At 52.4% G+C, this 16285-nt stretch overlaps 2 protein-coding genes across 2 annotated transcripts; one reads left to right on the top strand and one right to left on the bottom strand.

The window, feature by feature from the left end:
• Positions 1-2844: 2844 nt before the first annotated feature.
• On the bottom strand, positions 2845-15731 carry LOC144148722 (uncharacterized). Its single transcript, XM_077680241.1, has 4 exons — positions 15619-15731; positions 5482-5799; positions 3904-4199; positions 2845-3366 (listed from the first exon to the last, which is right to left on the bottom strand). Exons 2-4 carry the CDS (start codon positions 5780-5782, stop codon positions 3049-3051), a joined length of 915 nt encoding a protein of 304 aa, XP_077536367.1. The 5' UTR covers positions 5783-5799; positions 15619-15731; the 3' UTR covers positions 2845-3048.
• On the top strand, positions 10309-13555 carry LOC144148468 (uncharacterized). Its single transcript, XM_077680007.1, has 3 exons — positions 10309-11229; positions 11471-12214; positions 12305-13555. Exons 1-3 carry the CDS (start codon positions 10309-10311, stop codon positions 13553-13555), a joined length of 2916 nt encoding a protein of 971 aa, XP_077536133.1.
• Positions 15732-16285: the final 554 nt, after the last annotated feature.

Genomic DNA, 16285 nt, shown 5'->3' with positions numbered 1-16285 from the left:
CTGAATGTTAGGCCTAGCAGTTTACTTTCAGGTCTTCTGTTGTCATCTTGATGTGCGATGACTTGGACCTTGCTTGGAACATTAGGCTTAACGTTAGCGGGCTAACAAACATTAAGCCTGAAGCTTAAAGTGAGAACCACATATGGCACGTTTTTGCAGGCGATTCATGAGCGTAGGCATTGCGCGCGCGTTATTTTCACGCCCGCGTAGATGACTGTGCACCCGCGGCAGCTTCTACCTCGACCAGAAAATGACGCGTGACGTGCACGGCAGTGGGAGGAGCCTGACGACTTGCGCCAATGGGGAGGCGCGCCCCTCATGGCGGCAGTTTCAAAGCGCTCGGGAAAGCCTTTCAAATACTAAACGTATGCTGAAAAGCCTTTTGCAAACTTGATGCTCTTTGCCGCACCCAAATTTGTTGAGAGGGTGCTAGCTAAGATACTACTGTACCGGGCGGTGACCTGCTTTCTCGCCGTCGGAGACGGCATTTAAAATTGCAAGCTTGTTTTGAGGAGGCAGAACTTTTCGTTTTCTGGCAGCAGAACTCATCACCGACGAACCGACACCAGAGATGGCAGTGCAGAAGTGACTACATGCCAACAGGCAGTCCTAGCACTTAACCGACATTGCACTCACACCGGAAATGCAGTGGTTTGCTGTGCACGCGAAGTTCGCTAAATTAGTGCATTTCTCCAGACAACTTTTCAGAAAAAAAAAATGCAAAAAACAACGGCTCATCAGCATAACGAATTCGTTACATCAAGGTTAGCCATTGTGACGCCTTCGTTACATAGAGTCGCAAACACATGGGTTTCAATGGGGCTGGCAATGGGGAATTAAAACACTTCATTAAAGGCAGAGATTCTTTACATAGAGTTTCGTTACATCCAGGTTTAATTGTATACATATGTGGAGTACAGTGTAGGCAAATGTATGGCAATGGGGAGCTGCTTCTTTTGATTCACCAATTTCCAATCCAGAACACCTGTGGGCATGTGGATTGCCTCCTTTATTAACTTCATGACACTGACCACACCTAAAAACCTGCTTGTTGAGCAGCAACTTACCAGAACTCCCTTTCCCTTATAAAACACGTGCTACAGAAACAATATATTCACCGAATAAAAACAGGATAAGCAAAACAAAGCATACATCCCTTGCACTTTTTTTCCGAAATGAATCGCCTTTTTAAGTGTGTGCGTGTGTCAGCTCATCATTAACTGCGCAGACATAACATGCACCCAATCATCACCAGGCTGAACTGGGCTCACATATGGCTTCAAATCGACGGTCATAATGTTGTTGAGTTAACGTGTACTCCCTCATAAAATAACCAGGCTGTTTTCTCAAAAACCCCGTAGATTTGATACACCACCAAGCCCGTTTCCTGCTGCAACCGAAATCTCAGAGTTGTTATTTTGTAGATGTGTACTTGCCTTGTTTTTTTGTCCGTATACATTTCCTTTCCTTGAGAGTATAGGTATGTCGGACTTGGTCCCTCCTCCTTATCGATACTGGATGCACACGAGTGTACATTACTGCTTCACTATGTTCCATCCCAACTCATATCACTTATCTATAATGTTTTAATCATATTAAACGTTCCTGATTAGGCAGCTGTTGGCACATTTAAACCACCCTACCCCCTTTTGCGCTTTGCCTTTCGTCTTCGCCTGTCGGCCACGATGCCCGAAAACACCGGCCATTTGTGACCACCAGCCACACTGGGCCTGACGTTTTCCGGCTGGAACAAGGAGCAAAACTAAAGTTGAATTGCCGCCTCAGTCTTTGACAGCTACGCTTTTGTGTGCTCAAGGCAGGGAATGCAACTCCGAATAGGGCACTGCTACAGAAAACAGATGAAGAGGCAGGCTTCTCTAGTAGCGTTTGCAGTTCAAAGTGTTCTCTCTCGGAAACTTTTCCCGTGCTAACTTAGAGCCAGAAACTAGTCATGCCGAGTTGGCGTTCATTGTACTTCCCTATGCACTGTGTCGCTCAGCCCCATGTGTTGCTCAGTTCATCCCAAAACATGCAGTTGCAGATCTCCCAGAATTACCATGCCTGCCGTACTACGTACTACCATGTGTCTCAGGGCCTAGCGATAAGTCCCGTGGAACGTAAAAAAATCCTGGGCCATCTCCACTAACGTGAAACCTGGGGAGGGGCGAAGCAGGCAGTGTATAAGTGTATTGTTGGTGCCTTGGCGTTTTTGTCCACGGAGGTGAAACCGTTGGGGGGTCTGTTGTCTTTGAAGCATGACGTCCTCTAACGCGAGATGGAAACGAGTTTCCTGGTGTTTTAGAACTGGGACTACACGAGACAAATGACGACCATGATGACGACAACAGAAGACGCGAACAGTTCCAGACCCTAAGGGGCTTCACCCCGAAGAAAATAAACTTGATCCGTGCGTTTACTGCGTCAGCAATGTGCTGCTTCTGCGATATATTACAGAAAACCTAAGCATTGCTTTACTGTGCCAGGTCAACCTGGGCCGTCAGGATGGCCCAGCCCGACCGCCGCATTGAGACTGTGTCCCGAGTCCAGCCTGTTCCCCGCCCGCGTGAAAAGACAGTCGGGCGGCCCAAGCCCGGCCTGCAGGCTGAGCCGGGCCCAGGCTTTTGGGTAAGCCTGAGCCCGTGCACACGTCTAACCCACATGCTTGCTCGTAGATGTTGCACACGCCTTTCCAACCTTCCCAGATAGCTTTGTCGAGGGTTGTCGCCTGACTTCAAGTTTGCAGGAAAGCAGTGGCCATGGTTGCAGGCTCCGCTTTACTTCTGACACCACGTAATGTACACTGCTGTCGCGGGAGGCCAGAGAAAGGAGAACAGCCCAGTCGAGAACAGGATTGGAACTGTTTATTTGCTGAAGAAGCAGGTTGTAATCAGACTACATAGATGGTGCTGGCCGGAGCCCTCTGGATAAATAACGGGACTTCCAGCAGATGTCAGAATACGGAGAGGAGCAAGAGGCTGGCTGGCGCACATACACAACACTCTCTGGCATTATTACATCTTCATGCACCCCCAGCCGACATTACTACCATCACTCACTCTCGGAGGTGGCGCAGTGGGGGCAGTACCACTCCTCAGCGGGCTCTGAGTACAGCGGGGGGCTCAGGCACTCGCAGTGGTAGCCCAGGTCGCAGGCGGCGCACCGCAGCATCCGGCCCTCACGGCCATTCCGGCCACATATCTCGCACTCCGTCAAGTCCTCCTCCTCCCCTTCCTCCTGTGCCTGGTCCTCCTCTTTGCGTTTGGCCTTCCTTGGAGCAGGCGCCGGAACCGTGTCAACCACCTGGTCCCCTTTCCGCACCAAAATGAGGGAGAACTGCTCCTTGTCCAAGGGGCACTTGTTTGTGACCTGCACACGGGGAGAGAAGGCCAAGGAGGCATTCCCACTTTAACGCCACGACTGCCGACTACAGGCTACCTTATGATCACTTTGCACGTTGCAGCACTAGTGACTAGTGCCATGGAACTTGTCACTATGTGCCATGAACCCCGTGGGAAGCACCCTGATGATGCTGGTAACCTTAGGCTTCTCTGTATCGGGGTGGTAAAAATTTTCAACTTAACTGTCCTAGCAGCATGCCACCATTTATTTAGGTCTGCATTCCGCCCCTTCCCGCCTCTCTGTGGACATTCTTCATTGCACCCCTTCTTTTGCTAGTATCAATTCTTGCTTCAGCAAACACACCTACTCATGTTGGTTGTCTGCTAGGTTGAGCAGCCAGATCAGCTAGGCCTTGGGAAATGCTCATAAACGCCTTGACAGTGCTCAACAAAACCTGCGTCACAGCAGCCGTAAACAGGGGGGACAGCCTGATGCAAGCAGAACAACAGGAGGCCCATGCACAATTCCCACCAGCAGCTCGCACCCATGCCCAGCAGCACCCACCTTGGCCCACTCCTGGATGCAGACAAGGCAGAAGACGTGGTCGCAGCACTCGGGCATGCCCACCTCCTCGCCCTGGAACTGCTCGAGACAGATGGCACAGCACTCCGCCTGTGCGTCGCTCGCCTCTCCACGCGTCTGCGCGCTGCTCGCCTCGCCGCACTCCGTCTGCGCGTTGCTCGCCTTGCCACACTCCGTCTGCGCGTCGCTCGCCTCACCGCACTCCGTCTGCGCGTCGCTCGCCTCGCCTTGCCCCTTCCTTTGCCGTATGCCCCGACCCTGCTCGAGCTCCAGCGGCTCTGCAGCACAGTTCAATGCGGCCCATTTATGAAGAGATACGAAAGGACATGACAATAGATGCCCCACAGTGTCGAGTTAGAGGGCCACCTGTGCCTCAATTAACTTCCACACATCATCATGTGGTACCAAAATATCACGGCATATGTGATTTCGGCATGTCACATCTGTAAAAACGTGAAAGCTAAAAGAATGCTGCCATTTGAGTAGGAATCACTGCCCTTTGAAATAAAAGCTAGATATTTTTCCAGGTCTCCACATCAACAAACAAAACAGCGATCACACATTTACACGATGCAGCGATGCGGTAGGGGGTGATAAGGTACGTTGTTGGGCTAGTTGGTCGATCATACTTAAGGGATGCATAGCGCAACGAAAAGATGAAGGACAGAAAGGACGCACAGGGACAAAGTACTATTTCCTTGTGCATCCTTTCCGTCCTTAGTCTTTTCGTTGCGCTATACATCCCTTAGGTAGGGGGTGAACTTGTCATCAAAAAATCGGCCGCGTATCTGCTCCTTTCGTTGCAAATGTCGTCAAAAGACGATAGTCTTTGTAGAAATTTGTCAAGGAAATGCACCCCTTTGCTTTCCCGCTCAACTCTCATGCTGTTCCTGTACTGTCGCACTCATCCCAAGGTAAACACACTAAAGGTTTGCGCAAGCAGATTCGAATTTACCGCGTTCCACTGCTACAGGCCAGGTTCCTTGATGCCAGCGCTGCAGTACGGCGGAGACATGCGTGAAGGGAGGCGGCCGACTAGAAGGTTTATAGAGCCGCGTGGCCGTGCTCCACGTGCGTTCCAAGCAGAACGTGGAACCTAGGTAGTGGAACCTTTCGTTGCTGTTGCCGCGTGATTTTTCATATGCCGCCAGGAGGCGGCAGTTTTCGGCAGTAGATGTATAATATCATTTGCTATCGAAAAACCAAGCATCCATGAATTTTGAAATAAAGGGACACTGTAAATATCCCTTGTGTACTAATTTTCTGTCTTATATTTGCGTAATGTCTTGTTCTTGTTCAATAAAGTTGACAAGTATGAACATATAAACCGGGCTTAGACGTTTACATGTGGCTGTGAGTATGTAAGTCTATTGCACAATATCAATTTTACTTTGGCCGGGTGGCTGAATCGAGTCACAGACAGACAGACATACAGACAGACCAAAATTCCTGGGTTTAAGTAGCCCAAGAAAGACATTTCCCAAGTAGCCCAAGAACATTTCCGTGACCCACACTAGTGGTGGTCCAGTGGCACAGGAATGACATGCAAACATGGCTCACCCCGTGTGATCTCATCCTCGGAGTCCTCCTCGCTGCTGAGTTTGGTGTCGTAATCCTCGCTGCTGTGTTCGGCGTCCTCGTCCTCCTCCTCGTCATACATCATCTCGAACCCGGAGTCCTCCTCGCTGCTGCCTTCGTCCTCCCTTCCTGTGCCTGACGTCGTCACATCCTCCTCCCCGCCATCAACCATCTCCCATTTGGAGCGCTTGTGCGGTGGAGTAATTTCTTCGTTGTCCTGTGCATTGCGCTTTCGCCGTGGAGAAATTTCTTCCTCGTCGGAGGATGTCATGGCAGGATCCATGGCAAGCACCAACTCAACTGGCATACAGAGAGAGAGAGAGAGAGAGAGAGAAGGGAGAGAGAGAGAGAGAGAGAGAGAGAGAGAGAGAGAGAGAGAGAGAGAGAGAGAGAGAGAGAGAGACATTTACTTGTTTGTGCCGCTGGAGTGGCAGTGGTTCCCTAGTCCGGGAATACATGAGGTGAGCAGGGAGTCTTCCGAAAATTCACCCCTGCCACTGCTTGCCGGGCCAAGAGCGATATGTTAAGCTAGCTAACCACACACACTCGCATGACAGTAAAATAAACCCCGACAAGACGAAATCGTACACCCTACTCGTGTGAAAGGACACCAAAGTGAATTTTGTAAACTCCTGTTTATAAAATCATGTAATAACTTCCCTGTTCAACAAAAATCTAGAGCCCACAAGAACAAAAGATGATGACACACTGGTTTGCAATGCCATTTTATGCTATCCCAATAGTAAAACAAAAGACTTTACGCACAGTTTTATCACTTACACCCACTAGCTCCACATTCTGCCCTGCAAACAATCGCAGGCGATTACCAAATTGGTAAGGAGCGTGGTGCAAGGGGAACAGCGCTTTGGACCCTTCTGTTTTTGCAGAAAAAATGAAAATGACAAAAACCTGACGTACTACCTCCACATCATCGGCATCAGACCATGTCCACACCACAGCCTCTATAACTGCAGGATGAAGTCCTCTCACACGGTTGTCCAACTGCTATCCTGCGGTGTCCAAATCCGTTCCATGCCCCCGAATGTTCTCTTATTTGAACACCCCACTGAGTCAACAGTCACCCTCTACTCCTGCAGTGTCTTTCAGTAACCACTCTGTTATCCGTATGGTCCATGCGTTGTCAGTTCTCTACGTTGCATTCTTGGCCCAAGTCCACTTCTTTCCCTTGATTTGTCTTCCACTAATTTGTTGCCTATTCCAAACAATTAAAGGATCAAATAATTGCAATATGCGTATTGTGTCGCTTTAAAAATCCTGTTATAAAGCATCAAGCCAGTGCCTCGAAGGCCCCCACCTGCGCAAGTGCCTGCCTCCTGCCTCGCGCACGCACACACACACACAACTGTATTTGCTTTGACAACTGGATAAGTATGCCCTCCACAAACCTCACACTCTTTCCCTTTTTCCTAACCTAAACAAATTTTCCAAAGCTTCGCTAGCACACGAGGTGGTAATTTAACATATCAAACATTTGTGAAGACAGTACTTTCAAAGCTGGAGCAAACAGAATGAATTGGTTGGTGCAGGTTTGTGGCTGTAGATTCTAAGCTCCGTTCACCCTTCAAGGCTGAGAGCAATTCTGATTTTCAAAAAAGTAGAACCAGCATTTTCACTAGAGAAAGGTTTTAGTCGATTCGACATCTGCCTCGTCAGACGCACCAGATGCGAACGGAACCGACGGAGAAGCCCAGCGGTAGTGTAATTACTTTGTCGCCCGACAATATCTTTACTTTGTTCAAGAAAATAATGAAACGGAAGCTTCATTTATAGCTAGAGTTTAAGTAAGTCAGCTTAGAACATCCTCAACTCTTATACTGCACCCGAGTCTTGCTTCAACGCATGCTGAACGTCGTGAACCTGCAGTGGGAGCACGGCCGCTTGTTCGGAAAACACAAAGCCGGAAAAAGGATAGCTAGAACTGCCGTCACACAAATGGAAGTACGTGTATGTGACCGCTTTTTTCTTCGCAAGAACCAACAACGCTAAGCAGCACTCACGGGTGCCAGTTGTTATAAACGACAGCTGAAGTTTTGGCGGGAATGAGCGCGAGCGCGGTCCCCAAGCCGCGGACGCTCGGAGAGTCGCGATAGGCGGCGCAGTCCCTCACGTGACGGCCGGAAGTTGTGGACAGATATCGCCAGAGGCGGAGCCAAGGGCGGAAAAGGTGCGAAGGAGCGCCAGCGCTCGCCGGCAAAAAAGCCGCAGAACGACTTGCTTGCATCCAAGATGATGCAGCTCGAGAGCACGATTAGGCTGTTGCAGGAGACGGTGAAGCAACAACAGGAGACTATGAAACAGCAGAAGGAACTGATTGCAAGATTCACATCGCAACAGCACGGAAACCAGTCAGGTACGCCATGGAGTGTGGGAACGGCGCAGCAGACGGCATCGTTCACCCCGCTGGGGACGCCGGTCATGCCACCGCCACCACCGCCGCCGCAATCGTTGGAACAAGGCAAGACCCCTTGCCAGAAGAAGGCCCGCCGTAGCTCGGTGATCGAGTCGGACGAGGACGAAGACCTGAACATGAACACCGTTGACGACGAGACCGAATCCATCTCATCGATCTCAACACTTCACTCTAGGAACACGGATACCCAAGGCGGCCTTAAGGGGAGACGCGGGTCTTGGAATCCCGAAATTTGGCCAAAAAATCGATTTTTAGAAATCGCCATTTTCGGAAAGTAGAGCTATTTTTCTACCGGTTAGCAAAATATCCAGACCCAGGAGTACGTATTTGAGCCATAATATCAATTTATAGCACCGACGCCCGCTAAAATCGGCCAAGATTCGACGCGAAAATAGCATTTTTTCGACGACGCGCCCCTCGGGTTCTACATGCGCCACGGCGTCTATCTTGGTCTCATTCGAAAGCGCGTCTTTTCGTTTTCAATTCCCCGCCAGAACCACTCCGTTTCGTCCGTTGGTTGCGAGTAAAACCGGGGTAGAAAAGAGACGGATCGCGCCGCCTAATTGGTTACTGACTGCACGTGACCGCAGGGCGCAACCTCATTGGCTGGGCGCCGTGGGTCGTCTGCTCGGCACTCTCATCACAGGGCAACGGCTCATGTATTCGTCTGTGCGAGGACCGGCAAAAGCCCCGCATGGCGTAAAAATAAAGTAAAGATGTCTATCGATAACCGAAAGGAAGAACAGGCATTATTAAAAGCGCCTGAAATACGATTTTCTGCTCCTGTGACGACGACTTACCGCGAGAACGGCGCCGAGACGGAGGTAGGCTTAGCGCCCGCGCGGGCTGCCGAGACGATAGCGTGCGTAGCGATATGATTACGCCTGCGGGGGCACTAAGGTGCGTCTATCTTTCGATCAGCAGCAAATAGAAAGAAAAGAAATGATAAAGTGGAAGATGCCGCATGTCGACGTCGCAAGGGAAGTGTGTTCATTCTGTTATCAACGATGCCGCGGCGGGTCGGCCCGCACTCCGGCGCGCGCTTCCGCGTCGGCAGGTTACCATATAGATGAGCGATTTGAGAATTATAAATGTTCGCACTGTGCACAATGTGCGTTGGTGACGTGATATACGAGTAGATTAAACCGAAAACGTGGTTATCCCACCTAGCCAAGCGCATGCACGTCACAGAGCTGTGGCGGGCATTCCGTTACCAGCCCCTTCGCTGCAACTCACTTCACGCGATGCAAATCCGATTTGATTGCTACAAATGAAGCACTAACATAACAAAATAAACGTTTACAACTGTGGTGCACGATCGGGACCTCAGCCCTAGTCGCCAAAGAGTGACGGCGCGCTGCCAACAGCATAAAAATTGAAGCAACGTTCTGGCTTTGCTTTTGTTCAGTTTTTCTGCCAGGTGCCATCTGTAGACAAGAGGATTTCATAATTTTCCCATCAACTGATTTCAGCAAACTTGGTATGCTCGTGTTGAGCAAAAAGCGAGCTACATTCTAGAACCTTTCTTTTTTTCATATGCTCAATAGATAAATCTGTCACTTGTAGTAAAACTTCAACTGCGATTTTCTCAGCTTCCCTTTTTTTGCATATGTGCCTAGCCTTACAAGGGTTTTGAGGTAGTTTTTTTCAAAGGATTTCTACAAGTGTTATACCGTTAAATTCGGGATAAAATGAACTGCATGCTGAAGCTATTTTAATTGGCTCATTTTGCCTCAAATAAATGTTATGAGTAATAATTAGAGGTCATTAAGTTTTCAGAAAACTGTACTTGGCATAATTAGATTAATTCTATCCAATCAACTATCTTTACAGGAATATAAATAGCTTCAGCATGCATGGCAGGTCTTAAGCTACACATCCATACCATTTATTTAAAAAAAAATTGAATAAAAAGTTCCTTAAAGGCCCGTAAGAAATTACTTAATTAGGCTCCAGTGTTTTCTTTATAACTCAAAAAATAATTCTACCACTTGAAAACTAATTACATATTTGAAATGAGGAAGACAAAACACATATGCACAGTGATTTTCATTATCACAGACCAATTAATAAAAAAGTTCATTTCAAGACCCACGTCTCCCCTTAACTGCGGGGCCCGGTTCAAACAAATCAACGAGCACCTAAACAGCAAGACAAGCGGATAAATGAGATCTCACAGAAGGTCGACAACGTGGCGTCAGCCATGAAGAATTTGAAAAACGACGTCAAGGCAGACTTTGCCAAGTTCGAAGCCCGAGAGGAGGCCCGCATCAACACGGGCTTCGAGGAAATGAAACATTTCATGGTCCAGCTACTGAAGGAGGAGCTGGGGAAACTCGGCCACGGCAACCGCACGTCGCCCGGAGCCTCGCCCAGCCATGGATAAGGCTGCCAACAACGCCAAGCTCAGAGTGTGGCACTGGAACGCCAACGGCCTCCGGTGCCGCAAGGCCCTACTACAACAAGTACAATCCATGGCCGCGCCTCCTGACGTGATCATGATTCAAGAGACACATATGGAAGAGACTCCGAAACTCCCGGGTTACCACGTTCACGCATCACCCCCCAGAGCGCGCACCAGCAACACGGGCGCGGCGCAGGGAGTCTGCACCTTTGTACGCAAGGGCATCACCCTCATCAAGCTCGACCGCTTCCTCGATGGCGACACGGCCCTGGAGTTGTGCGCGACCGAAGTCGTGGTCGGTAAGAAGACGCAAGAGTCAGTTTGTCTGGTGAACGCCTACAGCAACCCGCAGCACCGCAGCCAGCGGTTCCGGACGCTGTTTCAGAAAGCCAGGCGAAAAGCCGTCGACATGCCGATCATCGTGGCGGGTGACTTCAACTCGTCCCACAGGGAACTGGGCTACCCCCGCACGACTGCCAAAGGACGGAGCCTGCTGGACGAGGCTGAAGAGGCAGAGTTCGAGCTGCTCTCGGACCCGCAGCAGCCGTCACGAAGTGGCACTTCAGCAACCAGGGACACCACCCCCGACCTCGCCTTCGTGCACCTCCCGGACGACAGACCGGTGAGCTGGCGCAACACGGGGCTCAACTTGGGAAGTGACCATTACATCATAGAAGTGGAATTGCCGTTGCGGGTCCAGAGCAAGCAGGCCCCGACTCGCAAGCCCAAGCTGACGGATTGGAACGCCTTCCGGCGGCAGGAGATTGCGCCCACCATTGAGGACCTCGAAAAGTGGACGCGCAGCCTGGGAGACGCGGCGGCGCGTGTGAGCACGGAAGTGGAGACGGACGAATCGATCCCCAGTATGGACCCTCGACTGGCCCACCTGATCGAGGCACGACAATCACTGCAACGCCGATGGAAGCGCATGCGGCACAGCAGAACACTGCGCAAGCGCATCGCCCACCTCGGCCGCGAAATCGAAAAATACAGCAGGCAGCTCTGCGCGCAGCAGTGGCATGCCATCTGTAACGAAGCCGACGGGAAGCTGCACGCCAGCCGTACGTGGAAGCTGCTCCGCCACTTACGCGACGAGACGCAGAGCAAAATCGTTCCAGCAACACCGACTGGCGCAGATCCTGCACGCGGCAATCAAAGAACACGGCGAGGACGAGGTGGGCAAACGCCTCAACGATCAATATCTCCCGGCCACCGCACAAGTCCGACACCCGGACTACGAAGGCCCAGACAACCCCGCGCTCGACGCGGATATAGAAGAATGGGAGGTCCGCCGAGCGGTGCAAGAGCTGAACTGCAAGTCGGCAGCCGGCCCGGACCTGATCCACAATAAGGCCCTGCGTAACCTTGGCGACGTGGCCATCACGGCCCTTACGAATTTCTACAACAACTGTTGGCGCTCCGGCACACTGCCCAAGCAGTGGTGGACCGCCCGAACAATATTGATCCCTAAATCCAACAAGCCGCCCAGCATTGAGAATCTCCACCCGATCTCCCTGACGTCGTGCGCGGGCAAGGTGCTGGAGCACGTGCTAAACAACCGTTGGCAGAGTTACATGGAAGAGCACGACGCGTACCCTGCGGCGATGCTGGGCTTTCGGGCCCGGCTGAGCACGCAGGACGCAATGCTACTGATCCAGCACGACCTGCTCGAGTCCCCCAGCAAGACCGACTGCAGGGCGATCCTAGGCCTCGACCTCAAGAGTGCCTTTGATAACGTGCTGCACTCCGCAATCCTGGCACAGGTCGAGAGGCTCGGGCTGGGACGGCGAACGTACGATTACATCCGGGCCTTTCTCTCGAATCGGACGGCGTGCCTCCACGTCGGTCACCTGCAGCTGGAGGAGCGAAGGTTGGGCAGCGTCGGCACACCGCAAGGGGCCGTCATCTCCCCCTTTCTTTTCAATATAGTCATGATACCAGTGGCCGAGCGCCTTGCCCGATTGCCGCAGGTCCAGCACACAATATATGCAGATGACATCACATTGTGGATGACGGGAGGCACGACCGGCCACATAGAGGAGTCACTGCAAGAGGCAATCTGGCAGATAGAAGACTGCCTGCGGAGGACAGGCCTCCGATGCTCTCCGCAGAAGTCGGAGCTACTGGTATTGCCACCTCCTGGCCACTGGCGCAAGTCGGCGGAGAAGGAGGCGGCTAACATCACGCTGCGGACCGAAGACGGCACCACCATCCCGCACGTCCGAGGAATCAGAGTACTCGGCATGCACGTCGACGCGGGAAACGGCAACCACACCGCCATGAGCCGGCTGCTAACGAAGGTGGGAGTGGCGACCCGCCTGGTCAAGCAGATCTCCACCAAACGACACGGGATGCGAGAGACGAATCTCCTGCGACTGCTGCAGTCGTTCGTGACGAGCCACGTCTCGTACGACGGCGCGTTCCATGGATGGCTGCGGCACGAGCGGGAGAAAATCAACGCTGCAATAAGGAAGGACCACAAGACGGCGCTGGGCCTCCTCGCCAGTACAAGCAACGACGCCCTGGCTCGACTAGGAGTCCATAATACCCTGGAGGAGGTGAGCGAGGCCCAGCGCACGACGCAGCTGACTCGCCTCGCAACAACTAAAGCCGGAAGAGCGATCCTACAGAGGGTCGGCCTGCGCCCGCCAAGGGCCGAATCCTATTGGGAGGAAGCCCCGAAGCGGGAGGAGGTGAGCAAGCAAGTAGCAAGGCGCCTGGTGGTCCTACCGCTCCCGCGCAACGTGCACCCAGACCGCAACAAGGAGCGAAGGGTTGCCAGGGCGAGAGCGCTGGCAGAAACATACACCGACGACGCAAAGGCGGTGTACGTGGACGCAGCCAAACACCAACGCAAGCCGAAGACGTACGTGGCAGCGGTTGTCCGGGCCACAGACGGGAAAGTACTCAACGCCTGCAGCGTCCGAGCGACGTCTGCGGAGCAAGCGGAGGAAGCCGCCATCGCCCTGGCGCTGAGCGGCACACCGGAGGTGACCACGATCCTGAGCGACTCCCGCACGGCCATCGCCAACTTTGGCCGCGGGAGCGTCGGGACGCCGGTGGCGAGCCTGCTGCCGAGGACCAAGTCAACCACGACCCATCTACGATGGTTCCCGGCCCACGTCGGAGTCATCCCAGGAGGAGCGGCCAACCGCAACGAGGAGGTGGACGTCGTCGCGCGGCGGCGCCCCCCCCCGCCCCTCGGAAGCGGACGAGGCTGACTTCCTGGACCCGGACCCGCTACTGGACTACGGAGGAATCCTCGCTTGGTACCGAGAGGGCCGCCAAGCGTTGCCTGGGCCTCACCCGAGACTAGGGCGACGTGAGGGGGCCCTCTTACGACAGCTACAGACTGGAACAGTACTCACGCCGGCCCTAGCCAGGCACGTGTGTCCCGGACAGTTTGAAAGTGCTACGTGCAGTGTGTGTGCGCGCGAGAACTGGCAACCTTAGCCCACGTGCTGTGGGGGTGTGACGCGTGTGCGGGGGGAACCGTGCGGGACTCTCTGCCACCGGACATGGAACACTACATCAGTTCGCCTGACCATCAGGCGCAACTCCAAGCCATCCAGCGGCTCGACGCGGCCCTGGCCCGGCAAAAGCGAACGGAGGTGACTCCTAGTAGCTAGCGCCGGACCGGTCCACGCTGAGGTCTAGTGAGATAGGGGGTTGGTGAAGCCCTGCGCGGCCCGATCCACCCTTACATGCCGGATTGATATCAATAACTTTCCTTCCTTCTCCCGCACCGCGCAAGAAAAAATGAAATGGTGACTTACGTTTTCAGCGGTCGGCCGCAGTAGGCAACCGATGTTATTCCACCAGTCAGGTATACTTCATAGAGCCACCGACACCAAACTGCACCTCACAGACACGTACAGGAGCACTACGCGTACGCTGGAAAAAGGCGGGAAAAAGCGTCGCTCTCGCATATGCGCACTGCAAAATGAAATGATTTGTTGACTCACGTTTTCAGCGGTCGGCCGCAGTAGGCAACCGATGTTATTCCACCAGTCAGGTATACTTCATAGAGCCACTGACACCAAACTGCACCTCACAGACACGTACAGGAGTACTACGCGTACGCTGGAAAAAGGCGGGAAAAAGCGTAGCTCTCGCATATGCGCACTGCAAAATGAAATGATTTGTTGACTCACGTTTTCAGCGGTCGGCCGCAGTAGGCAACCGATGTTATTCCACCAGTCAGGTATACTTCATAGAGCCACCGACACCAAACTGCACCTCACAGACACGTACAGGAGTACTACGCGTACGCTGGAAAAAGGCGGGAAAAAGCGTCGCTCTCGCATATGCGCACTGCAAAATTAAATGATTTGTTGACTCACGTTTTCAGCGGTCGGCCGCAGTAGGCAACCGATGTTATTCCACCAGTCAGGTATACTTCATAGAGCCACCGACACCAAACTGCACCTCACAGACACGTACAGGAGCACTACGCGTACGCTGGAAAAAGGCGGGAAAAAGCGTCGCTCTCGCATATGCGCACTGCAAAATGAAATGATTTGTTGACTCACGTTTTCAGCGGTCGGCCGCAGTAGGCAACCGATGTTATTCCACCAGTCAGGTATACTTCATAGAGCCACCGACACCAAACTGCACCTCACAGACACGTACAGGAGTACTACGCGTACGCTGGAAAAAGGCGGGAAAAAGCGTCGCTCTCGCATATGCGCACTGCAAAATGAAATGATTTGTTGACTCACGTTTTCAGCGGTCGGCCGCAGTAGGCAACCGATGTTATTCCACCAGTCAGGTATACTTCATAGAGCCACCGACACCAAACTGCACCTCACAGACACGTACAGGAGCACTACGCGTACGCTGGAAAAAGGCGGGAAAAAGCGTCGCTCTCGCATATGCGCACTGCAAAATGAAATGATTTCTTGACTCACGTTTTCAGCGGTCGGCCGCAGTAGGCAACCGATGTTATTCCACCAGTCAGGTATACTTCATTGAGCCACCGACACCAAACTGCACCTCACAGACACGTACAGGAGTACTACGCGTACGCTGGAAAAAGGCGGGAAAAAGCGTCGCTCTCGCATATGCGCACTGCAAAATGAAATGATTTGTTGACTCACGTTTTCAGCGGTCGGCCGCAGTAGGCAACCGATGTTATTCCACCAGTCAGGTATACTTCATAGAGCCACCGACACCAAACTGCACCTCACTGACACGTACAGGAGTACCGTACGCTGGAAAAAGGCGGGAAAAAGCGTCGCTCTCGCATATGCGCACTGCAAAATGAAATGATTTGTTGACTCACGTTTTCAGCGGTCGGCCGCAGTAGGCAAACAGCGTAATTCGACCAGGCAGATATACCTCAAACACCTTCACCAACACTAAAGCACACGTCGCTGATCAAGAGCTTTTAGCAGACTCGGCGACAACTTTCTGCGGCAATGGAGACAAAGCCAACAAAGCCGACAAAGCTACGCGGGGGGACGGGGACTGCTTTGTGTTACTGCGCCAAAGTAGTTCTCAATAAACTAGTTTCGGTTTCGGTTTCGGCGTGACGCATACGCATTTGCTACAGTTCGTTTCTTCGCATGAGCTCTTTGTTTGAATGCGCTGAACCGCAATAACCAATCATGCAGGCATATTGGCGTCTCCTTGTCTACGTTTCATTTGATTCTAAGCAAAAGCCAACGCATTTACTGGAGAACTCGGACCGACTTAATATATTATAGCGTGGACGGTACCGTCGAACTCTGAGCCGCCCAGAAACGCCGTTAATTTTATCAGCGCTGCAGTTTTGAGGGCAGGCACTGATATTTAAACTCTTCTTTAGCCGAAAACTGGGCAGCACAACGCGCACGTGTAGCGTGCTTACATAGCGCAGGCTCGCTATACCGTTAGGGCAGCACACGGCACTAGGGCGCGAAGTGAAATCCCATTTGGATTGCGCTGAGTTAGGCAGGCCCCAAGAAGTT

This window comes from Haemaphysalis longicornis, unplaced genomic scaffold (genome assembly GCF_048455015.1).
Source record: "Haemaphysalis longicornis isolate Haplotype H1 unplaced genomic scaffold, Haemaphysalis longicornis Haplotype H1 scaffold_8, whole genome shotgun sequence".
In the NCBI taxonomy this organism is placed as follows: Eukaryota; Metazoa; Arthropoda; class Arachnida; order Ixodida; family Ixodidae; genus Haemaphysalis; species Haemaphysalis longicornis.
This window is presented reverse-complemented; position numbering and strand designations above follow the sequence as displayed.